The 27,673-nt window shown below is 38.1% G+C and overlaps 1 protein-coding gene across 4 annotated transcripts in view; it reads left to right on the plus strand.

Moving 5' to 3' along the window:
- Window positions 1-570: 570 nt before the first annotated feature.
- NUP58 (nucleoporin 58) overlaps window positions 571-27,673 on the plus strand; it is a 35,055-nt gene continuing 7,952 nt past the window's right edge. The window contains exons 1-14 of one of the 4 annotated variants that reach the window (XM_054076008.1): window positions 574-866; window positions 5,069-5,208; window positions 6,528-6,563; window positions 7,435-7,587; window positions 8,669-8,803; window positions 9,536-9,646; window positions 12,403-12,427; window positions 12,855-12,920; window positions 13,954-14,128; window positions 15,407-15,486; window positions 16,177-16,295; window positions 18,337-18,419; window positions 20,481-20,682; window positions 26,593-26,691. In XM_054076008.1, coding sequence (XP_053931983.1) covers window positions 754-866; window positions 5,069-5,208; window positions 6,528-6,563; window positions 7,435-7,587; window positions 8,669-8,803; window positions 9,536-9,646; window positions 12,403-12,427; window positions 12,855-12,920; window positions 13,954-14,128; window positions 15,407-15,486; window positions 16,177-16,295; window positions 18,337-18,419; window positions 20,481-20,682; window positions 26,593-26,691 — 1,537 coding nt within the window. In that variant the 5' untranslated portion in view covers window positions 574-753. Of the gene's footprint in view, window positions 867-5,068; window positions 5,209-6,524; window positions 6,564-7,434; window positions 7,588-8,668; window positions 8,804-9,535; window positions 9,647-12,402; window positions 12,428-12,854; window positions 12,921-13,953; window positions 14,129-15,406; window positions 15,487-16,176; window positions 16,296-18,336; window positions 18,420-20,480; window positions 20,683-26,592; window positions 26,692-27,673 lie in introns of all 4 variants that reach the window. The other 3 variants (XM_054075999.1, XM_054076024.1, XM_054076015.1) reach the window with 3 other exon arrangements.

Genomic DNA, 27,673 nt, shown 5'->3' on the forward strand with positions numbered 1-27,673 from the left:
AGACCAGCACCCACCTTGCTACAACCTCCTTTCAGGCAGCTGTAGAGAGCCACAAAGCCTCCATTCAGCCTCCTCTGGACGGAAGATCCTCAGCAACCTCAGCGGCTCCCATAACCCCTGTGCTCCAGACCCTTCCCCAGCTTTCATCGCCCTCCTCTGGATGCTCATCCTTCTTGCAGCGAGGGAGTAACACACAACACACACAAAAACCCCACACCCACGCACACAAACACCCACAACACACTCACATCCACTCTCACACACTCACTCTCAGTCACAGTCATACAAACACACCCCCACACTACACACGCTCATTCGCTCTTGCTCACACCCCACTCACATACACACACCGGCACACACATTCACTACACACACTCACTCTCACCACACACCGCACACGCACGCACTCACTCTCTCACAACACACTCAAACACTGTCGTGCACACTCACCACACAAACTCTCACACCACTCACACCCCCCACGCTCACTCTCACACTAACTCGCACTCACACACAGACACACACACACCCCGCCCTGCCTGCGGCTGCGCCTTACGGGCGGTCGGCGCGCGCCGGCCCGTGATGCACCGCGGCGGGGCGCGTGGCCGGGCCCGCGCACTCGCAGCCGCCGCCGTGTTCGAAGTTGGAGTCGCGCGCGATGCGGCGCTGAGGAGGCCGCGCCGCCGCCGCTGCCACCCCTGAGGCCGCTGCCACCCCTGAGGCCGCTGCCACCCGGCCCCGCTCGCTCCCGCCATGTCTGCCGGCTTCTCCTTCGGCGCGGGGACCCTGGGCTCCGCGGCTGCCGCCGCCGCCGCCGGGACCGGAGGAGGGGGCGGAGGCTTTTCCTTCGGAGCCGCCGCGCCGAGGTAACACTGCCGCTTCCTCTCGTGCTCGGGTCCCGCGTGGGGGGCGGGCTTGGCCCGAAGGCCTTCGGGGCGCGGGGCGAGCGGGGCCGCGGCCCTTCCTGCCGCGGCCCGTATGTGGGTACCGGCGCGGGGATCGGCCCGGTGGTGAGGGGAGCTGCTCCGCTAGCGCTGCCTTGGGCTTCGTGGGAGCAGCGGCTCGGCTGTTTCTAACGTTCCGAAAGGAGAACGTGGGTGGTGCGTGCCCAGGTTTCAACCCTCAGCCTGGGTTACAGCCCAAATGTTTAAAGTTCGAATGTGAAATTGCTTTTCTTTTCTCCGAGTTGCAACCTGATCCTTTCTGACGCAGATAGTAAAAAAATCTTAAAACTGTTTGGATTGGAAGGGAACTTAAAGACCATCCAGTTCCAACATCCACCATGGGCAGGGACACCTCCCACTGGATCAGGTTGCCCAAGGACCCATCCAACCTGGCCTTGAACACCTCCAGGCATGGAGCATCCATGGCTTCCCTGGACAACCTATGCCAGTGCCTCACCGCTTTCATGGTGAAGAAATTCTTCCTTATGTCTAATGTAAATCTGCCTCTCTGCAGTTTATACCCATTGGCTCTAGTCGTATCACTGCAAACCTTTGTGAACAGTCCCTCCCCAGCTTTCTTGTAGGCCCCTTTCAGGTACTGGAAGGTTGCTAAACCATAGAATGGGCTGGGTTGAAAGAGACCTTAAAGATGTCCAGTTCCAACCCTCTGCCATGGGCAGGGCCACCTCCCACTAGACCTGGTTGCTATATTTGTGATTTCAAAGTAGTGGTTGTTTATACACTGTTGATATCTATTTTTACATGTGTATATATTAAGTAATTGATATATAGAATCATAGAGTGGTTTGAGTTGGAAGTCACCTTAAAGATCATATAGTTCCAACCTGCCTGCTATGCGCAGGGGCACTTTCCACTGGATCTGGTTGCTCAAAGCCTTCTCCAATCTGCTCTTGAATACTTCCAGGAGTGGGGCATCCATGACTTCTCTGGGCAACCTGTTCCAGTTCCTTGCCGCTCTCATAGTAAAAAACTTCTTCCTAAAAATAACCTTGCATTTGGTGTGTAGTGTCTTGCAGTAAAAGTTTTGCCATGCTTTGTGCATGTGACCTGCAGCAGGCACTTTACTAAGGACATTATTAGTATTTAGGTTTCTCAGGTAAGTCTTTTTTTACTGCTGGAGGGGGGGTTCCCCTTTTTTTTTTCCTTTGCAGATAACTTTACTAGCAGAGATTGTTTCTTTTTTTCCTGACCCCTGTTGAAGAGTAGGGCTGTTGTAGTGGAGCTTTGTATCAGATTTTTTCCCAAATCTGATCAAAGTTGACCACTGTAACGTAAGCTAGATGGGCATGGTGAACTACTCAGGGGAAGTTCACCTAAAGCAGATGCTGGAAGGTACTTACACTGCTAATTTCCAACAATTCTGACAGCTAAGGGAGAAGGAACAATATCTGTATCTGAAAGAATATCTCTGGATTTAGGCTATTTAGGCAGTATTGCTTTTTAGAAGAACAAGTTTTCTGAGTCTGTTCTGTTACTCTTAATTTTGTGGTCATAACACATCGATGACATTCTTGTGTTGTCTGTGTTTGGTTTTTGGTTTGAGTGGTTGTGTTGTGTTGGTTTTTTTTTTTTTTTTTACCCTAACAGCGATGCTTATATGGAGTTGGCAAAACTTAAGTTTCTTTTGCCTCATACCTGTCTAATGCAGGTTGCCTGTGATTCAAATGAGCAGGTTAAAATAGTATTACTTTATTCAAAACATTTTTCTGAAGGTACTGCCTGAAACAAGGGAAACTTTTCTCTTGTTTATCTGCACTTGTTGAAAACCGGCAATTGAACACAAATAGTTTTGTTTGGCTTTTTTTGCTGTTCTACCTGGCTTTTTAATCTCTTAAATCTCTTCTATAAGAAGAAACTGTTCTTCTGAGCTGCATCTAAGACAGTATTGCCAGGTGTTGGGAGAAAAGGGACTTTATTGTATAGTCCAAGCATACATATTATTGGTCAGTTTGGCCAGCCAAAGGTGATATTCTGGTGAGCGAAAGCCTGTGTGATAGGCACCGTTAGCCATTCAGGAACTTACACTCCTTCTTTTTGTTAATAAGCGTTCTTTGCAGTATTCTTTAGCCGAGTGCAATGCTTTGTTCTTCATATAAAACTCCAGTGACCTGAGCTTCTCTTCTTTCTGTCTTTAGGGAGTAGATAGTCCTGGCACATGCTTTCTCCTGCTGGTGAGAAGGCTGCATTGCTGTATTTCTGTGGTTTGATTTCTTTCTCTCTTAAAAAACAAACAAACAAAATGCCACTTTATTTTATTTTGGGGTTATGTTTGGGTATTTTTTTTTTTATTTTGTCCTGTAGTGCTGAACTGCGTATTTTGTACATTAGCTTTCTTCTACTAGAATGTGAAACACGAAAAATCTTCGTAGAAGAATAATCTTTGTACTGGAAAAAAGATGATGAATATAAACTCCTCACTAGTGAGAGAAGCACTATGTTGTATGTTTAAGTTTACAAGCAGTTAGGTTGTGGTGCTGTCGTTGACATTTTGAGAGTAAAGAAGGTTTAAATGCTTTGGCCTCTGTGGAATTGGACAGTAAGTGGGCCCTTCTAATCTTCTTGGCCACTCTGCTTCCTGAATTGCTACTTTAAGAGTAACTCACACCTAGATTTTGAAATTGCAGCCAACTTTTGCTGGGCTTGCCATTATCAGTTTTGTAGATGTTTATTTAGACTAGACATAAGGAGGAATTTCTTCACCACGAGAGTGTTGAGGCACTGGCACAGGTTGCCCAGGGAAGTTGTGGCTGCCCCATCCCTGGAGGGGTTCAAGGCCAGGTTGGATGGGGCCTTGGGCACCCTGATCTAGTGGGAGGTGTCCCTGCCCATGGTGGAGGGGTGGAACTGGATGATCTTTAAGGTCCCTTCCAACCCAAACTGTTCTATGATATTTTGAAGACTTTTAATGTAAAAGCTAATTCTACCTAATTATCCTTTGCTTTTTTTTAAGGATTTACTTTTGTGTTCAATTTGTTACGCCTAGGAGTTGCTTTCATACAAAAAGAGAGGACATAAGGGAACAGAGAATACTGAACACGTGAAACATAAAATACATCTTGGCAACTGTTACCTTGAAGCCTAAATTCCATTTCATTTCACTGCAACTGTTGTACTTATGCAAAATGTTAAGTCACAGAAAACATACCTAGTTTCCGAAAAAGGCTCGCAGACAGGAGCAAGAATTTACTACAAGTAAATTACTCTCCTGATCTTTTGTCAATTTAATAACAATTTTGAAAATCATGCTCACTTGGCTGCTAGTACCTCTAATTTCACTGGTTAGAGAGAATAATGGTTATTATATTCCCCTATGTTTCGTACAATAATTTAATGTGTCGTCTGCTAAATGTAAAGTTAAATGCAAAGTAACAGTAGTTATCCAAAATAAAAAAGGCTTAATTTTCCTGGTGATGACAAATCTTTGATTCTGTCTTTCTTCTGCTTCGTCAGTGAAAATAGCTCTTGGAAGTTTATTTCTGTAACTTTCTGGCAAGTATACAGTCAGAAAAGAAAGTATGTTAGGTAGGAATCCTCTGTGGTTTGCATCTGTGGGAAGGATAGCATTTTGGTTAGAAAAAATTAATGCCTCGGTGTGTTTTGGTGGTAAGGTAGGATGAAGTTGTGCTGCTGGTGTGAATGGTTGTGTGTCTCTAGTTACGTTTTAGGATTAAACAAACTAATGTTGGTTGAGGTTCACTTGCAGTCTGCTTTGGAAAGATGTCCTTGCAAGTTTGTTGTCACCTTTGTGCTGCCTCTAGCGTTTGTTCTCCCATTTTAGTTGTTCAGGGAGAATAATTAGGCAGAACTGATGTGATGATCTAATAAAGAAAAGTTCAGATTTCCCACTGGTCTAACAAGATGTATTGGCTCTGCAAGGAGTTGAACAAGTGCTGGAGTTGGTGTCAGGGAAGCAGCTGGAGTTAGGAAGCTGTAGAAGAGACAGGCTTCCTCATTCTCTGCAGCGATAGTGAGCTTGGACTCTGTCCAGCTTCATTGTGTAGTTTGGGGGAATGAATGTTGGAGTGGGAAAGAAACTGAAATAAGGGAGGGGTAGGTTTTTAATTTGAAAAATAATTACTGCTAATGGTCTTATTTTGTAATAGCTCAACAGGAGGACTTAATTTTGGAACTCTGGGCTCTTCCACTGCTACAGCAACTACATCAGCTCCTTCAGTGGGCTTTGGAACGGGACTTTTTGGATCAAAATCGACTACTGGCTTTACGCTAGGAGGCACCAGTACAGGTAGAAAAAACTATTGTACAGCAGAAATTTGGATCAACAGTGAAGAAATAAATAATGTGTACACAAAGATAGGGTCATCGTAATTTGCTTACTTGTTTTATAGTAATTCTGTAGCTCATAATATTACGTAGTTTTGTAAAAAGACTTCATTGAACAGTTTAGAAGGTCATTCATAGAGAATTGTGCAGTATTAATGCTACAGAAACACAAATGCCAGAAAAATGTGCCAAGTCCTGTGTGTAAGTTCTATAGTTTGAATCCTCTTAGAAATCTTAACTCTTCATCCGGGATAGTAAAAGTTATCGTTTAAGATGGAGGTATATTTTGATTTGAAAAATATTTTAAAATATTGTGAGATTGTTAGTATTTAGACAGTGATACTTGTAATCCTGTAGTAGTAAACATTTCTTGTTTTGTTTTTAATGTTAGCTATATTTGTATTTTAAATTTATTAGTATTTTCTTAAGGTTTTAATTCAGCCTATGAATGTACGGATTCTCATAGGAGTATCAGAGTGCAAAAGAATAAAACTTTTCTGACTGGAGATACTTTCAGTAATCCTGCAGACATAAAGTAATGAATGTTGCTTCGGCTCCAGTGTTGTTAGACAATATGGTCTTTCTTTTTTTCTTCTTGTATACTTGTATGTGTAGATAGGGGGTGTGCTAAGAACCAATCTACCTGAAATAAATTTAGCAGTATGCTGAGAGCCTGTATTACTGTGTTTGGGTACACTGGGACAATTTTTTTTTAGCTCTCAATTATTCTTTTGATCTTCTACTCAGGTGTTTTTTAAAATATGAAATGGCATAGTACTGTGTTCAAAATAACCTCTATAAATTAACAATGAGGCAGAAAGCTTAAACCAAGACAAAGGATTTTACGATCACTTTGGATTCTCTAATCCTCTTTGTTATACTCTAAATCTGCTGTTTTACATGCTAATGTTAAGTATTGCCATATGTCTGAAAAAAATACTTTATTAATTACTAGTTTCTGTTACCTTCATTGACTTGAGATTACAGACAATTTGCTATACTGGTATGTCAACATCTGCTTCACTGTTAGCAGATTCTTCTAAAGAAAAATTGCGTTTTCTTGATGTCATTTATGCTTTGATTTGTGCTGCTGGTGCTTACAAATACTGTTTTCTGTGTCAGTGTTGTTTTGCTTTCGACATGCTGCAGAAAAAAATGTGTAATAATCTACATACTGTCTCGTAATGTTGTGTTATTTCAGTGTTTTGTTTCCTTTTTTTACTATCATAACTACTCTGTGGTCTTCAACTACTATTCTGTTTGGTTTTATTCTTAAAGCAGGAACAGCAACAACTATTGCTACAGGACTGACACTAGGTAAGGACCTGATTTGGAGTTTAATGCTACAGCGGAAAAAAAAAAACCCAAACCCACAGATCTTTCTTGTTAACGTAGACAGTTCGTGGCCATATATAGCTTTTTCCCCATTACTACTTGCAGTCTAATTTGTAGCCCAGATGCTAAGGTCCTGCAGTTCAGGACCCTGTTACTTGTTCTTAAAAGTTTATTCCATTCCTGTACAACAGTGACAGTGGCCATTGCAAGAAATTAGACTTTGTATTTATGTTCCCTTGAATGTGTTTCATCCTTCAGCAGAGGGAGGTGGTGTACATAATCAAAGAACTCTTCATAGGGAATTTCTTGCCCTCATGAAATCTGTGTGAACAGGTCTAGTAACTACCTCTTTCGGAAGAATAGAGAGGCTTGAACTGAGAAGAGACCTTGGGAATATTTTATTGTTAGTTCTCTGTATCTTTAGTGACTATTGTTCATCTGCATTTAGAAATACAGGAATATGTGGGTATTTGAGAATTTCTAGTCTCTTTTTTTGGCAGTATTTTTTTTGTAGTTACATTTACCAATATTTGGTTCATGAGTTAGATGTTCTTGGTGGAAGCTCCTTTTCTTACTTTTTTTTTTTTTTTTAGAGTGCCACTAGATATAACTTGCTAGTCCATCTTTAAAGCCCATTGGATCACTAGAAATTCTGGAGTAAAAATGCACGTGCAAATGATGTAAACCTTTGAAATTTGTTTGAATGTGCTATGGGGTATTTTACTTAATGCACGTGATCTTGCACACCACGGTGCTCCGATGGCTAAATGGAAGTAGTTCAGAAGAGGCGTATTTAGCATTCGATCTCAAATAGAATGTTCTAAGAGTGATAATTGTTTGGGGTTTCTTTTAGGCACGCCTGCCACCACATCAGCAGCTACCACAGGCTTTAGCTTAGGTTTCAACAAACCTGCAGGTTCCGCTACACCATTTGCTTTACCTGTTACTTCTACCTCATCGGGTGGCCTATCATTATCATCTGCTCTTACATCAACTCCTGCAGCAGGTAGGAAGAGATTTAGGGGTTTGGGGAGGATTGGGGGTGGCTTGATTTTTTTTTTTTAATTTTTTTTTTTTACAAATACAACTTTATGGTAAAACAGTTCTATGCTCTATATTATTTTAGTATTTATATAATGTGTTGGTTCTTTAATAAGAAGGTTCATTTGGACTTAACTGATTCTAAATTTTAGTACCCTAAATCAGACAGATTTTTGGGCAGTGTACTATGTGTTATAGGCAGCATATAATCTAAGTCATTAAAAGTGTAGCAAGAACTGCTTTGTCATGTAAAATTATTATTTTTGTTATTGTTAACCCCCCCTAAAAGTTTGGAGCGTCCCACTTATGCAGTTGAAAATTTTGGAAAATGTCTACCTTTCCTAGATGGCCTGAAATGGTTAACCAGCAGCAGAAACAAGTTTTTTCCAATGAAGTTCTCATACTAGAACACACCTGCCATCATACTTAACTCTGCTAAACTGCACTGTGTGTGATGATAGTTAAGACTGGAGCTCATTTTTCTTAACCCTAGGAGTCTGCGCTTGAGCTCAGCTATCTGTGCCCTCTGTGCTGTGTCCCTTTATGCCTGTGGTCTTTTCTCTAGTCAGTTCTTCCCTATCCTACTAGAAGCTGGGATGCTTAATTCCAGAAAGAAGGGTCAAGCTACCAAGTAAATGTTTTTATATCATCTGTTTTGTGTAAAATATTTTAAAATTGTCATAAAACATTCACATTTCAGCACTTGAATATAGAAAGTCATTAGCTCTTGTTAGATCCATGTTACGCTGTAAAAACAAGTCAGTGCCAGATTCTAGATTCTCTAGTGCTTGGGGGAACTTTAAAAATTTTTATGTAGTTCTGGGTAAATATGGACTAATGAAGATTATGATATTGTAGAATAAAATACTGTATCATTCAAATGTCTCTATGGCTTTGTTTGGAAGATCTCTGGGAAATAAAAACAATGACGAAGTTTATTTTCTGATTATGATCAAGTTGCTGTTCAGAACTTTCATTTATTTCGGATTGTCTATGGATATTTTTGACTGCAGTGTTTGCATGAAGCTGTTTTGCTTCCTCTGCAGGAACTACAGGCTTTACATTAAATTTGGGTGGTACGACTGCTCCAACTACAACTGCCTCCACAGGCCTTTCCTTAGGAGGAGCCTTAGCAGGTTTAGGAGGTTCGCTGTTCCAGAATACAAGCACAGCAGCAACAGGTGAATGTTATTTTGGTTTTTTCCTCCTTCTGTCTTGAAAAAATGACAATTAATATGTGATTATATAAATTCATAATATAAGGTTTAGTTTATATAAAATCTTAACACTGTGAAAGTAATTTTCAACAGCGTTACAATTAAGACACTATTATTCTCCATGGACAATAAAAATGGAATCTGAAGTCATTGGCTTCTTTCTCATTCTTAAATTCACTTGTACTTAATGCTTTCTTTTAAATGAAAATGCAAGGAAATGTTTGTCATTGCCATAGTTGACTCAAGGAAGTTGATAGTAAGTGGTAGGGCAACAATATGCAAATATCTCCTTTAACTATGGAGAAGTTGAAAGCTCCTTATTTTGGTGCCTTTTGTCTGAATAAAATCTGTTAGTATTGTCATTTCATGGCTTCCTGTTTTTTTGAGCTCTAGGGGAAAAATTTGTTGTGCTGTGTTGTAATCTCAGTAACACTGCTCTTAAATTCTTAATGAAACAAAGATAGATAAGATGTAAACTATCTAATTAGCTACCTAGTTATGTGACAAAATTACATAAACATTTGTGCACAGCTGTATGAAACTTCATGCAATCTATTTTCTTCATTTTGCTTATTTTTTAATCCAAATGTAGCAAATGGACACAAACTGCAAGCAAGATTGTTTGTGCTTTTAGTTTAAAATAAGTTTTAAGTGTCCACATATTAAGTGCAGAAATTCTGTTCTGGTTTCCTGTAGGGCTTGGGCAGAATGCTTTGAGTTTAACTTTGGGGACAACTGCAACTCCTTCAACTACTGCCAATGAAGGTCTCGGTGGCATTGATTTTAGTAGTTCTTCAGACAAAAAGAGTAAGTTTGTTTTAAAATATTCGTAATGTTTTTTTTAATTGAGAAAATTATCAGAACACTACAGCAAAGACACTGTTTAATTGTTAGGAGCATGGAATTAAAGCTGACAACTCAAATTAGTTTAATTCTTGGGTATTGTGCTTTTTATAAAAGAAAAAGATTTTGGTTGCAAATGAAATTTAATGTAAATTTCTTTGCTTAAAATAAGTCACTATCATAATGAAGGCTAGGTTGAACGGGGCCTTGGGCAGCCTGATTTAGTGGGATGTCCCTGCCCGTGGCAGAGGGATTGGAACTGGATGATCTTTAAACTCCCTTCCAACCCTAACTGTTCTAAGATTCTATGATTCTATGATTCTATAATTAAAAACTGGGACTCCAGCCTTTTGGGAGTGAGGACACATGGGGGGCTGTTTGCTGAGAACCCATGGCAGATTTCTAACCAGTTGTGTGTCGCATTCCCACTAGAGGGGGGAGCAGAGCCATATTTTAAGTACTTCATTGAAAATACAAAAAGTACTCATTTGAAACCAGTGTTCTCTAACTGTAACGGATCTTAAATTTGGTTTATTTTTCTGAAAGCCTGCGCATTGAAAATGACATTTTCTCAGCTGTTGTCCTGCAATGCTGCATTTCTGGTCTTGCGTAATTCTAGCTGATATGTTCTGTCAGTTCTTAAAAACCAGTTATGAAAACTTTTCCTCAGTGAGTGCTTTGAAGTATTTACGTTAAGAATATTGAGCATTGGCATATAGAAACATAAATGTGTTTTGGTTTTATACTTCCAAAGTGAGCTTAACTAAATCTCATTCTAAAATGTGCATTTTTCTCAGAGGAATCAATGCTGGTTATATAATCTCTTGATTCAGGACCCAAATTTAAAATGAGGTATACCAATACCTAAAAGAGAAGGAAATACAGAAACCCAATAAAACCGTCCTTACAGAGTGACAAAAGTTGTGGAGAGTGTTCTTTGTAGTTGTAGGAGAGATGGTGTATTGGCTGTCCAAACTGGAGTGCTCTGCATGATGTTGATTAATTGAAACTTATTTCAGTTTATTATTGAAATTTATTATTGAAACTGGGAGTTACAGAAGAGGTCCGATTCCTTGTTTCTTACAGGATTTCCATTACTATAGTGTACAGGTATCTTAAAATGAGGACCAAAGAAATACAGACTCAAAATCTACTTCGGTCTGATGTTTCTCAGCATTGTTTTGCAGAGGTTTTAGGATGGAAACTTGAAAGAGTACCTGAAATCCCTGTATGTTGCATGGAGTTGGAGTATCACTGTCGGGATGATGAGCAGAAATCCCGTAGCTAAGCAGTGGGAAATGTCAATGGGGACTGTTTTGAGTTTTTTTATTTTTAATTTAGCTTTTAGTTTAGCAGTGCTTCCCATAACGTTTAGTGGTGGCCTAAGCAGCCCTGAAAAATATCTCTGCCTATGTGCCACTACTCAGTTCTGTCAGTACAGTTGGTCATACTACTATGTGAGGAATTGTGGTAAGGTTTGAGGGTGGTGGGTTTATAATTCTAAAGGTTTTTTCTTTTCATTCATGAAGAAAAGGAAGGAGGAGATGTGGCTACCAAAGAAAAGTACACTAGGAATTCTAGGACAGATAAGGACTAGCACGTGTTCTTTCTTGTGGATGGTTATAAAAAGTGCTTCCTTATGGAGCCTGAAGACTGTCTAGTATTCCTTTAAAATACAGCTGCAAGAAAACAGGCTATTCTTATACATATTTTACTCATGTATTACTTAAAAAAAAGGTAAAAAAATATTAAAAACTGGAGCACTCACTTGCCCAGAAATTAGCAAAAATCTTTATCTTTTACTTTGTAAGTATTTTTCAGACCTACATCAAAATAATTGGCTGGAGGGAGAAAGCAAAGTATATTTAGTTTTCTGCCTAATTTTTAGGTTGATGGCAGAGAAGGGAGTTCTAAATTCTAGGGTTTATCCCTTTACCCCAACCTCTCCCCAGTCTTGTGTAGGTTTTTTTTTTTTTTTTTTTCACAAAAGGTATGGGCATGGTTGTGAGGATCCAGGCTCTTTAATGCACTAGGTTACAGAGTCTGCAGACAACTTAAGTAGATTTTGCCTCTAAAAGTAGCAGCTCCTCCTGACAGGAGGACTGGATTGTGCAGCTTTATTTTTATAGTACTAGCATTAGCTGCGTAGCTGCTTTCTGCCTTGGTGGCACTGAGAGGGAGATGAGGGTGTGAACTGTATCAGGCTGAGGATGATGAAGCCTGCTTCTTGGGCTTTCTGAACATTCTTCCTAGCAGATAGCTATCATATGGGATTCAGTCACTGTCTCTGTTATGCATGATGTTGTTTACAGCTCTGTTTTATTATTCAGAAGCATTTTGCATCTTGATCCACAGATGTGTAGTTTGGAGTGTGTAGGTGGCAGGTAAACAGTAACATCTGTTCTGTAAAACCTCTATTCTTGTGCAACTGCCGTTGTTTATACATTTGTAGTGACTTGTATAGTGACACAGATGTTTTGCATTACTCTGTGTGCCAAGAAATAACACCTTAACTGTTGAGTCATTGTTCTTGAAAAGATATTTATCTGTGAAAGGGGAGTGAATTAAAACCTTCTTTCTTTTATGGCTAGCCTAGTCTGTTCCTCTTATCAAGAGAAATCAAGCAGATTGTAGTCATTAGTTCTTCCCTAAAATCTTGTTACAGTTGTGTTGTTTGTTCTTCGAAACTTTTTTCCTCACCTACAGTTTTTATTTTCTAGGTGACAAAGCAGGAACAAGACCAGAGTAAGTGTCAGATTTTCTTTGCATTCTGTCTTCTTAGAAAACAGCTAAACTAAATATGTTGGCTTTTATACTGCTTTAATCTTAAATGTAAATAACCAGCTTGTGCAATATCGCCAGTTTAGTAATGATGGTTCATAATTTTAAACACTGCTTTTCCCATCAAATGCAACACCTATAGCTTATCTGCATCTGCCATAGATAATGTGGTCTGAAAAATGGTTTCTGCAAATCTGTCCAATGCTTACACCACGGGCCTGGGCCCTGGCATAGTATCTATGTGCATTAATACAAGTCACTCCTAGTTGCAACATACATACAATCGGTATGAAATTCTGCAGTCACTTGCATGTTTTCATGATATTTAGTACTCATGCAAAAATATTGGGCAGTATTAAAGTTCCATCTAAACATGCATTGTCTCTTGTAGAGATAGCAAAGCACTAAAGGATGAAAATCTACCTCCGGTAATCTGTCAAGATGTAGAAAATCTACAGTAAGTAGTGCTTTTTTTTTATAATAGTTGATTAGCTAAAGTGTTGTATGCTGTCTATGCTCTGTGACAAAAACAGCCTACTGCAGGCTGCATGCAGGATAACTTACTAGCCCAGAGCCTTTTGGCAGGTTAACCTTGGGAACAGAATAGACTGGTAGTTCTAGTAACTGAAAGCTTTGGCTTTTTTTAGCTTTGCTTTTCCATACGTTTATGCAAATGGGCGTGCCCAACAAGTAGAGTTGTAGAATCTCATCCATCTCTCCCTGACAGTATTAAGCTCGTTGTGTGTGCGTAGCAACTATTGAACCTTATGTCTATAATGTATTGTGGATCTCTTGGAATAGAGGGAACTGCAAAAGAGCCTTCCCCTCAGGCAGGAAGGAGGCAGGTTGTGGGCTAGTCAAAGAGTCTGTGTGTCAGTGTATTTGTGAGTTCAAAGTAGTAGTCATTGATGCATTGTTGATATCTATTTTATATGTATATATATGAAATAATTGATATATAGAATCATAGAATGGTTTGAGTTGGAAGGGGCCTTAAAGATCATCTAATTCCAACACCTCTGCCATGGGCAGTGACACCTCTCACTAGATCAGGCTGCCTAAGGCTGCATCCAGCCTGGCCTTGAACACTTCCAGGGATGGGGCATCCGCAGCTTCCCTGGGCGACCTGCTCCAGTGCCTCACTACGCTCATGGTGAAGAAATTCTTCCTTATGTCTAATCTAAATCTGCCTCTCTCTCGTTTATTGTCGCTAGTCCTATCGTGGCATGCCTTTATGTATACCTTAGTTTGTTAGGGTTCAGCATGACATGCTTAAATACTTGCTATTGGAGTTTAGGGTTTTTAGTGTTTTTTAATTCAATACCAAGAATTCATATGATACTAGACTACATAGTAATTTTACTGTTCAGTACCTGATTTTGGAAAAAATATTTTAATAGCTATTTCATGTGACCAAGAGGTAAACACTTGGGTACTTCAGGTTCAATATATTGTTTCTTTCCTTCCCACCCCCATTTTCCCTTCCACAGGAAATTTGTGAAAGAGCAAAAACAAGTTCAGGAAGAAATTAGTAGAATGTCCTCTAAAGCAATGCTTAAAGTGCAAGAAGACATTAAAGCTTTGAAACAACTTCTGTCTGTAGTTGCCAGTGGATTACAGAGAAACACTCTTAATATTGACAAGCTGAAAGTGGAAACTGCACAGGTATAGTTTAATGTAAATTTTATGTCGAGTTGTATGTTGATTATTTCATGTAGGGTAACTAGCCTTCTTTATCGGTCAAGTTAACATGTGTCCAAACTAAAATGGTTGTAAACAGAGTAAAAAATTGAATCCCTTTTAATGTATTTGAAGTTACTGGGAGAAACTGAAACTGATGTCAATATTTTCAGATAAGTGCAACAGCAATAAAATGACATTTTTCCGGGAAAGCATTCCTACATAGCAAAGGCAGCACAAGGGAATGTGTGCCCACTTTAGTTAGGTTTCAGTTATGTATCCAGCTGCTAGTGAAGATGTATTTGTAACAATATGCCAAACTCTGGAGCAGTCCAGTTGCAAGTATGTTTTCTTCTGATTACTTTAAAAAAAAAAATTTAAAAAATTGCCTCCCAACATTTCAGGGAACAGAATATCTTAACGAGCACTCCACTCTGCATCTTAACTGTGCAACCAGTTTGAGCTCAGGTTTTGGTGCAAATGCTTTTCAAATTAAGTTCTGTACTGCTTTTTATTTCATCTGACATGTCAAGGGTGCTTGCTATATAAATAAACACATTTTATTCTAAAGTAAAAATGTTGATTTTTCTGTATCTGGTGATACCAAAAGGAAATGCGCTATACTTATGCCTTGCCAACAGTTTTCTGTGAAAACAAAAACTTGTTACTGGTACACTCGGATATCTGTAAATGATGTGGTTAAGAATAATCACAGAATGAGGCATGGAGAAATTCTTGATGGTAGAGTTATTAGAAAGTATTAAACAAGTGTATGCTGTAATTATAATTCATAAAAAAATCATTTCCATAGAAAGAGGTATTTTTTGACCTAGTTAATTTTTTTAAGAGGCAAAAAAATCCTTTTTGCACTGTTTCTTCTTTTAGATGTGTTACTTTGTTGCACTTGATTGTGGGTTTTTTTTTCCCTGTAGTCCTCAATAACTGTAACCGGATTTCTGAAGTACAATAGAAATTAGATCTTATCTCTGACGTTTAAGCATAGTATTTTGTCAGCTTCTGAGAGTTCAGTGTGCTTTCCGTATGTACTTCTGTTTGTTCCTTCCCCAGACTTCTGCTGGTATTTGCAGTTCTCCAGCTTTCTGGCAGCCTGTTCTTAGAAGATTTTCTGTTCAGATTCTATCATGTTGTTAACTTAAACATATGAACAAAATATTCATGTGAATGAACAGTACAGTTGTTGCTATATTTGTTTTTGAACACTTGATACAGAACCTTATCTTTTATTTTTCCCTGTTTGTTTAGGAACTAAAGAATGCAGAAATAGCTTTACGAACACAGAAAACTCCTCCTGGTCTCCAGCATGAAAATACAGCCCCAGCAGAGTGAGTTACTGTTATTCATAAAGATAGCCAGTATTCTAACTTATAGAAGACTCTGGGGACGCCTTATTGTAGCCTTTGAATACTTAGAAGGGACTTGTAAGAAGTATGGGGACAGACTCTTTGGTAGGGCCTGTAGCAACAGGACAAGGGGAAATTGTTTTAAACGAGAAGACGGTAGGTTCAGACTAGATGTAAGGAAGAAATTTTTTACAATGAGGGTGAGGGTAGTGAAACTGCAACAGGCTACCTAAGGAAGGTGGTAGATGCCCATCCCTGGAAGCAGCCAGGGTCAGGCTGGATGGGGCTCTGAGCAACCTGATCTGGTTGAAAATGTCCCTGCTAACTGCAGGAGGCTTTGACTAGATGACCTTTAGGAGTCCCTTCCAACCCAAGCTATTTTATGGTTCTGTGAACTTCGTAATTTGACTTTTTTCTGCTTCTTAAAACATTTTTACTGAAAGCTTCATAAAACCCAGTGTTTTATTTCTACAGTTATTTTATCTTTATCTCATAAACATGACAAATACAGTTTTTAATTTCCTCTCATGAATAAAAGGACATCGAGAATGTCATAGAACATAACTGTTGGAATTCATTAAATAAAAACTGGCCACTAGCATAGATCAGATTAAACTTCCCTAGTTTGTCACTGTTTTTTTAACGTACGATTTCACTGTTTTACTCTTCTAGCTACTTCAGAATCTTGGTTGAGCAGTTTGAAGTACAGCTGCAGCAATACAGGCAACAAATAGAAGAACTGGAAAATCATCTTGCTACTCAAGCGAATAATTCACACATAACTCCACAAGGTAAATGCTTCAATTTTAACGTTTAGTACATAAAAATTAAGAAATCTTAAAAGAAACTTAATTGATCTCCTATTTTGTTATTGGCTCTTCTTTAATGTACAGAAATAAGTGTTCAGATATATTCTGCAGTTGCTCAATGTAGAGGTTTGAAATTAAAAGATTAAATTAATCGAGTTTCTTGAGCTTTTTAAGAGGGATCCAGTTCCTGAGGTGTAATTTGTAAGCCTGGTTTGTTTTGCTATCCACTATATCCACCTCCTTTCCTTCAACGTCTTGCTGTTACAAGGCTGATGTTTGTCACCTTCTGTCTTGCACCGGGCTGTCTGACCAGACCAATATGGGTGTCTGCTCTGTCAGCCTAGATCAAAATGGGTACTTTTCCTTAGTTTGGAGCCTGGTATTGCCTTCAGTTCTCAGACCAACTGAGAAAATTTAGTCTTGTTTGCTGCCACATCATTTAATCTTGGGAGAATCTCTCTAATCAGAGAATACTGGCTTGTGGACAGTCTTCTGGATGATTACCGCTCCTGTGATCATAGACATTTTTATCTTTTAGGCCATCTTAAGTACAGGTCCTGCAATAAGCAGTGATATGAAGTGCATGTCTTTTTGTGTTAACTGATAGTTGATCGTCTTGCCATCACTGGATGGTACCTAGACTGTGGACCTCCTAGTTCAAAAAGAGAACTGTCTAGACCAGTATGGAAGTTCTGCTGAATCTTGAGGGCCCTTTGTCTTTCCATGTGATCTTCTTGTGCCTCCACAGATTTTACTCAGTATTTTCAGCAGTTTCTGCTATAATCTAAGGATTCTTAGTTTGCATGGACAAGGCTCAATCTGTTGTGCCAGCATGCTCAGACTGTCAGCAAATAATCTCATCTCATCAACGCTGTCTTTCATATGTAGCCTTTACCATACAGGAAACCGTAAACCAGAATGTCTTAAACTTTGAAATTACTGTTATTTCATATCCATGAATTGCCTCCAGACTCTTTGGAAACCTGTGGCTAGACTTCCTAGATACCACTGCCTCAACAACCCCACTGATTGGTGTGAAATATATTCCCCAGCTTTCTTTTTTAGAAAGAAATGCAAATTATAATGGAGAAATTCCCCTGTGGAGAGGCAGAGCTTTTCAGTACAAGAAGCATTGCTAGTTCTGTGCATCGATAGCTACCATTTGCGTTTCAGTGGGTTATATGCATCCTTCAGAGGAAACACAGAAGCTCATCTTTTCACAGAGAAAGACCAGTTCAGGAATTTTCTGTCCTCCATCTAGGTATATTTTTCTGAAAGAAGCACTGAAACAGCATTTTTTTGTCAGCTGATGTCTCATTTTGTGAACACCTTTGAGATTTCCCCTTTAATCCTAAAATTTTGCATGAGTTGGGTCACTTCACTGCAAACACTTTTTCCTGAAGGAAGTAGGATATCCTAAGTCCAAGATTTCATTTAGGCAAGAAGCTCCACATTGTGTTTTTCTGTTCATGATATTCCTGTGAATAGAGCTAGAATAAGAGTACCTGTGATGCTTGTTAATCATATTTTTAAAATTTAAGTAAAGCTTCCATTCTGCTGCTCTTTGGCAAAATCAACTGAACACTTAACTGTACTTTAAGTCAGAAAGAATGGAAAATGTATAGAAATGCAAGAAAATCTCATTCACCTATATTTTTGTAAAAAACAATGAGGTAAAATGTTCCTGTGTAATTAGATGAAATTAGACTAAAAAAATTTTTTTAGCTTTGCTAAGTGATAGAATCATAGGGAACAAATTACCATGTGTATAAGAATGTATCTGAGAAAAGTGCATGTCTTAAATAGTTTGAAACCCTTTCAAAAAGTAGTCCTTGGGTGACTTGTGTGTCACCCAAGTGCTCTCAGATTCTGTGTTTTCTAGACAAACATTTGCATAAGAACAAGTTAAATGTTTCTGTACTTCGTGCTGGATGGGTTTTGGATGAGCTTGCTGTAGTATAAACACTAAATCTTTTCTGCTGGTAGTAAGATTGTCACTTAATATTTTGTGTGCTTTTTGCAGACTTGTCTATGGCTATGCAGAAAATCTATCAAACATTTGTAGCTTTAGCTGCACAACTTCAATCAATACATGAAAACGTAAAGGTATGTTGTTTTGTGCTCCTGTGTATATAGTGGTTAGTTTGAGGGTTTTTTTCCTGTTAGATTAACTGCCTTTAAAAATTTTTTAACTGTCCTGGAGAAGTGCTTTGATTTTAAAAAAGTAGCTTTATAGCTTAATTCTTATTTGAATTATTTCCTTACAGCAGTGATAGCAACTGACCACAATCATTTAGGTTATTAAATGTTTTCCTTTTAACTCATTTTCCTTTTCAATTGTTGATCAGTTTTTTAAATGTCTGTCTTGGAGCTCATACTTGTATGTTTTGCTTTTTGCCCAATGACTTCTTTATTTTGAGCAAAGATGATCTAAATTTTCTCTTAGTCAAAGATGACAGAAAAAAGTAGGTATTAGTATGTAAGATTTTTCAACATATCAAAGAATTCTAGAAAATCATATTCTGGCTTACTAAATTTTGCTCAACCTGGTTTTCATGGAAAGTCATATGTATAGAAAAGACTGCTGTGGAAAAAATGCTAATATATCAAAGGTCCAACCTAGACTTGCTTTTTTCCTCATGGACTCAAAATTGAATTGTCCATTTACAATTCTGGACATATTGACAAAACATCAATGTTCCTCAATGCGTAATTTTGTCTTGAGATCATTAGAACTTTTCTTGGTTGAAAACAAACACTTGGAGGAGAGTGTTTGGGATCGTAGAATCATTAAGATTGGAAAAGACCCCGTATGATCATAAAGTCCAGCCATCAGCCCAATGCTACTGTGCCTACTAAACCGTGTCCCAAAGTGTGACATCTACATGTATTTGAAATATCTCAAGGGATGGTGACTCTACCACTTCCCTGGGCCACCTGTGCTGGTGCTTGGCCATTCTTTCAGGAAATAAATTTTTCCTAATATTAAACTAAATCTCCCCAGCACAACTTGAAGCATTTTCCTCTCATCCTATCACTTCTTATTTGGGAGAAGAGACCAGCACCCGCCTTGTTACAACCTCCATTCAGGTGGTTGTAGAGAGCAATGAGGTCTCTGCTCAGCCTTCTCTTCTCCAGGCTAAACATCTCCAGTTCCCTCAACTGCTCCTCAAAAGACTTGGTTTTGCTATGTGACTCCCTTAATGGGAATAGCTCTGGCAAATCCTAATGCTTGTTTCCTTCTCACAGCTGCTTCTGTGCAGTATTGCTAGTTCCCTAAACATCAGACTTCTTACTTTTCCTGTATAAAAGTTCAGCAATACTTGCATGTACTGGATTCTTTGAATTGTATTGCTTCCATCAGGATTCTTTGCTTCCTCATCATGGATATTAACTGGATTACAGCTACCTGCCATCAGATATTTGTGTTGCACCTGGTTTTGGTACCAAATGTAGACTATAACAGCTTCTTGATAATTTCAGTGAAATTACGCAATAAGTATCCCTAATGTGTTCTGGGCTCTACTGAGATCTGATTGTAGCCCAAACTCATGCAGATCTTTGAAAGCTTTTTTGTTCTTCAATATGAAGAGCTGGATTAGTATGCAGGTGTAAGCAATAGTATCTTCCTTACCTCATCAGCGTGACTGAATAGAAGGACTTGACTTTAGCTTAAGAATTATCCTATTGCCTGAAACTAAGGGGTTGGCCTGAGGATTTTTCTTTCTTTTGGGGAATTTGAGATCTAGCGGGTAGACATGAAGGCTGATACTTTGGAAGACGCTATAACTAAAGCTTAAAAAAAAAATCAGAAAAATGAATGTACTGCTTAAGTGGATCTGGTTTAGTTTACCAATTTGGAGATGCTAGGAGAGAGTAGCAGTTTTGAATCCGATCTCTGCCTTATTTGATTGCTGTGATATGATTTGTGAAAACAGAGCTTTGACTGCAATTCTTTCCTTTGGCTGAAGTAGGCTTTCTGGTTTGCACATACATTTTGGTTCACAGGTCTGAAGTTGTAGAAAGATGTGGTCTGAAACTAGGTTGTTCTAATGTTGGTGTTTTAAACAAATGTTACTTATAACTCCATGTCTCTTTATCCTTATTAAGTTAAGGTTTTATGTCGAATACATTGAACTAAATTGGCTTCCCCCCCCCCCCCTTCAGATGCTCAAAGACCAATACCTTGGCTACAGGAAAACCTTTCTGGGAGATGCCATGGATGTATTTGAGGCAAGACGAACAGAAGCTAAGAAGTGGCAGAGCGCGCCACGTGTTACCACTGGACCGACCCCTTTCAGCAACATACCAAATGCAGCAGCCGTTGCGATGGCTGCAACACTTACTCAGCAGCAACAGCCTGCTACAGGTCTGAGTGCATTCAAGTTATAGATAATTAGTGTTAACAACAATAGTACATTTGTGTAAAATTTTCTATGAAGTCTTCCTTTGTGTTAGACTAAAAATCTAAACGTTGTGATGAGCAAAGTTACTGATGCATAGCTGGTAGAAACAAAGCAGGGTAGACTTAGCAATAATTATTCAAACAGATACTTAATCTTGTGAATTTCCTTGTATAAGTGATATTTACTGTATTGTTCTAATTTAGCCCTTGGAATGTGAGTCTTCACTCTTAAGTAACATCTCTGAATACGTGTAGCCTCTTTCCAGAACTGTATGGTTATAGTAAATTATTTCAAAGCAGTGAGGAGAGAATATCTAAATGCATATTACCTTTTTTATGTAAAACTAATAATGCATTTTTATAATATAGCACTTTGGAACTGTAAAATGAGAAATGCTGTAGAACAGGAAGGATAGAGGAGCAAAAAAATCTACAGAATAGAAAGATAGATGCCTGGCTTATTTTATAGACAACTCCTTTGTCAGTGTGAGGTTGGAGCAGGTTTTGCTGGCCATTCAGAAAATAGTGAATCAGTGGTTCTGTGTGTGCATGAGCGTGAGGGAAGACTAAACCAGAAGAAATGCATGACCCACTGCTAATGAAGAATGGATGTGTGTGGTAAAGGGTATAACTTAACGCGAATTACTTGACATTGTTATACTAACCAGCACTTCTCAGAGAGTAATTCTGAAATGTAGAGAACTTAATTTATCTTTAAACAGAAAATAAGATAAATTCCATAAAATTTTACTTGAACATGGATATACCTATGTCAGTAAATGATGAATAGCATAGTTCATTTCATTCTACCGTTGATTTTCTAAAATGTTGTTTACCTTAGGTATACTGAAAGTCAGAGTAACGCCTGTTCATTCTCTTGTCTTAAACTACTCAAAACATGGCTGCTGTTATGAGGGACCTATGGAGCCAACTACCTTAAATCTGACAGGCTATTAGGCTGTCCTTGCCTTCTCCATAATAGGAAAATATGTGCTTCCAGCTTTCCAGCCCAGCAAGGAGATAGGTTTAAAATATTTTTATTTTAAAAATACTTCTATATGCCAAAATATTTTTAACACGAAAAAAAATGAAGCCTTTCTGAAATATTTCTCTTCTAAATTTCCATCACAGAGCACGGTCTTGCTGTTGGAAATTCTGTTGAAGTGACATCTGTGAAAGAGTCTGGTTTTAAATAGAAAGCATGAGATGATGTAATGTCACACGTCAGGGGTTTTAACACAGAAGTGTGGCCTGCACAGCCTAATGTTGCTGAAATAGCTCCCTTGCCCTTCATCTTTCTCCTTGTCTTATGGGTTTCTCTAAATACTCTCCACGATCATTACAGGATTAGTTGTGTATGAAAGTCATAGACTTGGGATGTCACACGTCAGTTATAACTACACTCTTATGAACTGCCGGGAGGGATTTGAACTTCCTCTTCCTAGCCCAGATTCAAGAGAACTGCTAATAACTTCAGTAAATTGATGCCACTTATGGCATGACTGTGAGCATTCGCTTAGGAGTGAAGTAAGGGGGGAGGCAGAATTGACCTGTACCAACACAACCTGAGGTAAGGTGACTTTACACCTTGAGGTATGTTATAATGTTTTGTAGCGATAGGAACAAATGGGACTGGGGTAGATTGGGGGTGGTTTTGGTTTTTTTTTGGGGGGGGGGGCTAGTTTTTTTGGCGGAGTATTTCAAAAGCCAAAAATTTGCCAATTACAGGAGTGATGCAGATAGAACAAAGCCATTAACTTAAATCAAACAGGCAAACAAAAGTAGACAAAAATTTGTTTGCTATTTATTCAGTTGGAATAATGCCACTTTCCATGCAGTTCACTTGAGGACCTGGAGAAATAGCAGTTTGCTGTGTTGAGTGGCACCTCAAGAGTACGTAACTCATAAAATAGGTTTAGGTGGAACTTGAATTATCTTTTCTGTTCCTCTATCTCAAAGTAAGATTAGTCAGGCCTGAACTATTCCAGAGAGATCTTAGTCTTAAGCTTGCTTGAAAGGAAAATTTCACAGCTTTCCTAAATTACTGACTTCAATGTGTGACTTTTCCTAGCAACTTTCCTGAAACTCCTTAGCCTCAGAATATGGCTACTACTTCTTAGCTCTCTCTTGGTGGAAAAGAAGGGTCTATTCTTTCAGTTTTGCAGGAGTCTTTAAATATTTAAATATTAAAATGCCTCTTCTTAATTTCCTTTTTCTTGTTTGAGTTTTCAGATGGCCATTTGCTGCAGTAAAACTGCAAATGTTTGCAGATTTTAACTTGCGTTATGTTATGAATTCCACAAGCTATCTGCTAGAAGTTAGAATCTTTTTTTTTTTTTTTTTTTTAAGATCTAGATCCTGCAGTGGGATAGGTGAGGGATAGTAGAACGTTACGAGATAATTTTAGGAAATGAAGTGTATGTAAAGCAGGAGGGAGTGTCTGTGTAGTGCCTGCCTTACTGCTGCTGTTCCTGAAGATGAAAATAAAAAATTCATCTGGGCTTTGAAGCTTTTTGACTAAAATCTAATATGTGGTACTCTATCACCGAGGGATCAGGATGGTTAGTTTCTTTTTGTAAAAAAAGTTAATGTTTACATGGTTAAGTCTCTTTCACGAGAATAATTTAGAGTTAGTTACTGTTCTTTCTCTGAAAAAGATAAATAATGTATTTAAGATTTGCGTTTGGAAGTCAAAGGTTTAATAGCCACATATAAGCTGTGGGATCAGGAAATGTTTCCCCAGTTCCTGGGTGTAGATATGCACTCTCTTTATGTTCTCTCTGTATGCCAAGACATATCTAGCTTCCAGTGAAATAAAGCCAGTGTATCCTGGCCATATGGAAGAAAGGGAACAAATATACGTCCCACTGTTTTTCCGGGATGGATAATCAGGAGATGAGGACTGTGGTGCGCAAACTGAAGCACAATTTTTGTGCATTTTTTTGAAGCTAGAGTTATTAAAGTCATGCTTAAGTCTTGTCTGCATACAACCTTTTCCCCTAATTTATCACTTTTGCTCTGAGTGCAGCTTTATTGGTAGTAGTGGGGCTGATTGTGCTTTTGTTCAGCAGCAGCTAGAGTTTTAACCACTGCCTTGCCTGTGCCTTTCCTGAGCAATCTTGAACAGTGTGGAAGTTGAAATGATGGTGACTAGTCTACCTGTTATTATTGATGGGACTAAAGTAAAATGTTGTAATGGTAATTAAAGCCTAGTGAAGGAAGTGCTGTAAATGCATGAGGCTGAAACTGATGTATATGTGGTAGGACTAAGCTGTCTTAAAGAAATGCTGTTCTTCAAGCTCACCTTTCCTTCTCTAAACTGAAATGAAGTACTTCCCACAAACCCCACCACTGCCCATTGACAGCTTAGCTACTCTCTCCTTAACTGGTGAAGTGCAGAGTTAGTCAAAGCATTGTCAAGCTTTTAGCATAATCTATAATGTTTTCACTTGACTCGGTGTGAGATCAAAGTGCTAACAGGAAAGGATTCTGAGATCTTTGTAGCACTGAAAATTTTTATTGTGTAACTTGATATTAACCTTGGTTAATGTTAGTCAGTGTATTACTTTGTCAGAATTAGGTCTAAGTTGTGACACTAAATTTGATCACTGTTAGGACTAGCTGTGATTTTAAAAAATTGCAGAAAGTCGCTTTAGGAAAACTGGCTGATCTATCCTGGACTCACTGTAGTAGGTCCTATTCATTAAAGTGAAATGCTCTCCAGGGCAAATATATCAAGTTGTAAAATGTTAAAATACTTGTTATAAACAATTTGTCTCGTAACTATAATAGCCGGAAGTGCCAATTTTTTTTTTTTTTTTGCTAGTACTTTTGGCATCAAAATCTTTAGTAGTTTTTTGCTATTGAAAAATCATGTTTACTTAAAAGAACTATTGAAAGTCATGATGCCTTCAGAACATTATGGTACAAAATCAGAAAATATTATTTGCTGTTGCTCAATAAAAAGCTTGTTAGTCTAAGGCATAAGATCCTGTTTTATGTAATCTGAGGTCTTTCAGAATAGTTTTTTTTACTAGCTCTAAAAAGCATGTTGCATTTGGGAGAAAAAAAAGCGTGGCCTGGAGGACTGTAGTGTTTTGTTTTAAGGTCTTCCACTAACAGTGCCTCCTCCTGAGATAGAAACCTGTGTACTTGAGAAGGAACTGGATATGTGGGTTTGGGTTCTTCTTTTAGTTTATTAGATGACTGACTTGTGTAGGGTTTTTTGTTTCTTTTAGTGTTAACAGTTTTCATATTTTTAAAGAGCTGCTAGGTAGATATATCAGTATTTAAACTGGATGTAAAGAAGTTTAGTTTGAAATTTATGTGAAAATTTGTAACTACAACACCTAATATACTTCTTTTAGTTGAGAAAAATAGCTTGGATTTCCGAATTATTCCCTGCTAAGCAGAGACTGAAAGCTAACAACTTTAGTTGCCCGTAAAATTTAGTTTAACACTACTTTGAATATACAGATGTCATTCAGCTTGGATCACATAAGGATTTTGTGTTCCTTGCAAAAATGTTACTTTTCAATATACAGTGCCTTTCACTTGACTCAAAATTATTTTCCGTTTAAATCTTCAAATACTGAAATGATTTTAAAAGCTTGAAATATTTACATTTTTAAATGCTAGATTAATATTAGTCACAGGGAACTTTGTAGTATGAAGGAATAAATTTTGAATGAAACTAAGTCCAAATGTGATAATGGTTTAGGAAAGATACTGAAATCATCTGAGCTTTATAGTAATAATTGAATAAGTCATCACTTCCACAGAATATAGTACATTATGTATGAATTATGGAGAAGGCTATCTTGAGGAATGCTGTGAACATCTGGATTAAGGGTTTGGCACTGTGTTTTATCTTCAACAGTTAAACGTTTTAACTAGTGCACTGAAAACTGTTCAAAAAGACAGGAATATAATTGTACTGTGAAAATTGTCAAAATATATTAATTATTTATCAGAGTTAATTATTTTAAAATGTGTTAATAGTGGGCTAGCAAGTTGATTATTCCCTAAGGTTATAAAAAAAAAAGGAACCAAGGCTGTACATCTTATTTTGGGAGACTGAAAATGTTTTTTGACAGTCCTGCATCTTAGTTTGAATATGCAGGGAAAGTACTGTCAAGTTTTTTAGTTATGGGGCAAACTCTGACTCTGAAATTTTGAATGTATCTAATTCATTAAGGTACACAAAACTGTGCCTTTTGTAAATGTTTATTTAAACAGGTGGTTTGACTAGTTTACCTTATTGAATGATGTTATGTAGCAGAGCTTAACAGAATTCAGTTATCACTTGTGTGGAAAAGAATTGAATTGTCATGTTACTGTGTAATTGACTTGCTTAAAAATGAACAATAAATTTAATAAAATAAAGTCATTGTCTTGTTTTTTATCTTAGTGTTCTGTTTAAATTTGGAATACTTGAGTAGTTATGAAGATTCCTATTCATTAATTAAATTAACGTTTGGTAGTATAGTTTTAGTTACATTAGTGCCAGTTCTTATATTTTTAATTTGCAGGTGTTCCCTTAATGTATTTCCATTACTACAGGTAGCAAAATGTTGTTACCTGTGTGTTCGCTCAGGGCTTTGGTTAGTGCTTTAGAGTTAAAGGTGAGACTGGTTAACTTTTAAAAATACTAAATGATGTTAGGTTATTAGCTTTGACTAGTTTCACCTAATTACAATTAGTGGTTTAGGATTTTATGAGGTGGCAGGCAGTTAAGTGAGGAATTTTGAGTCTGGGATCTTAATGGAATTTGTTGAAAGCAGTGATGTTCACATTATCAAATATTTGAATAAATAAAGGACCTCTTTACTATGAAAGAGTAAGGCAAGTTTGTTCTCATTTTTTTTGTACCAGGGCCACAGCCATCTCTGGGAGTTAGTTTTGGAACGCCATTCGGCTCAGGTATTGGCACTGGCTTGCAATCAAGTGGCTTAGGTTCTTCAAGCCTTGGAGGTACACTTTAACTTTTCTAATCTTTCATTGAATTATTATACCGCACATCTGAATCTCTTGCAAACCTTTAACTCCACTAAGAGGATAATCTCTTTCAGGGAAGGACCTTACAACTTGGTGGTCTCCACTTTCCAAACGTCTTCATGCCTTGCAGAAGGAGTTGCTAAGGCTAATACTAAGCCTAATAAGTCATTGTAGTGAAAACCCAGGATAAAGTAATCACATAGAAGTTATATTCTTAAAGCTAGGGAGTGCATCAAGTACATCCTTCTGTAACTACAACTAGACTTAATGTTACATATGTCAAAGTTAGATACTTGAGACACTGGATCATGCTGTAGCTAATAAGTTGAATTTCTTCAACTTTACATACAACTGTTGACTTTGGAGACCCATTTCTGCTTGGACTAAGATAAGAATAAATGTTAAATTACTGCAGTTTATGGATCCTGCTTGCTGAAACATGTTTGCTGTCACTGAGTCTCTCAGTGCTGAGGTGGAAAAAAATCCTCAAGCTGAAAAAGCAACATTTGAAAGTGTGGGAAAAATACCTCAAATGTTAGCAGTGCTGGTGGGGGATATATTCTGAGAGGACACATGACTGTGAAAGAGTTGGTGGCAATAAAATAATATAATTCATGTAGACATTTTTCATTTAAATGTAATGAATTATCATTACTAGAACTACAAGTAGAATCTAAGTGACTGGTAGAATGTAGTATAGTCTGCATGTAAGTTTCCTATGCAGTTCAGGGGTTCCTACAGTGCAAGTCAAAAGACCAGTGTGCTCTGAAGCTTTTGTGTGAGACCTGCAAAGAAAATTGTTACATCTGCTGAGCACAAACATGTTGTGTGTTTCCTTGTTATATCCTCTCCTCTCTGCAGCCTCAGTCCACATCCCTACATTTTGCCTCTAAGCAAAACGTGTGAATCAGTGTTGTAATGTATTTAAAGTAATTAAACATCACTCAATATTGGAAAA

This window comes from Cuculus canorus, chromosome 1, assembly GCF_017976375.1.
Source record: "Cuculus canorus isolate bCucCan1 chromosome 1, bCucCan1.pri, whole genome shotgun sequence".
In the NCBI taxonomy this organism is placed as follows: domain Eukaryota; kingdom Metazoa; phylum Chordata; class Aves; order Cuculiformes; family Cuculidae; genus Cuculus; species Cuculus canorus.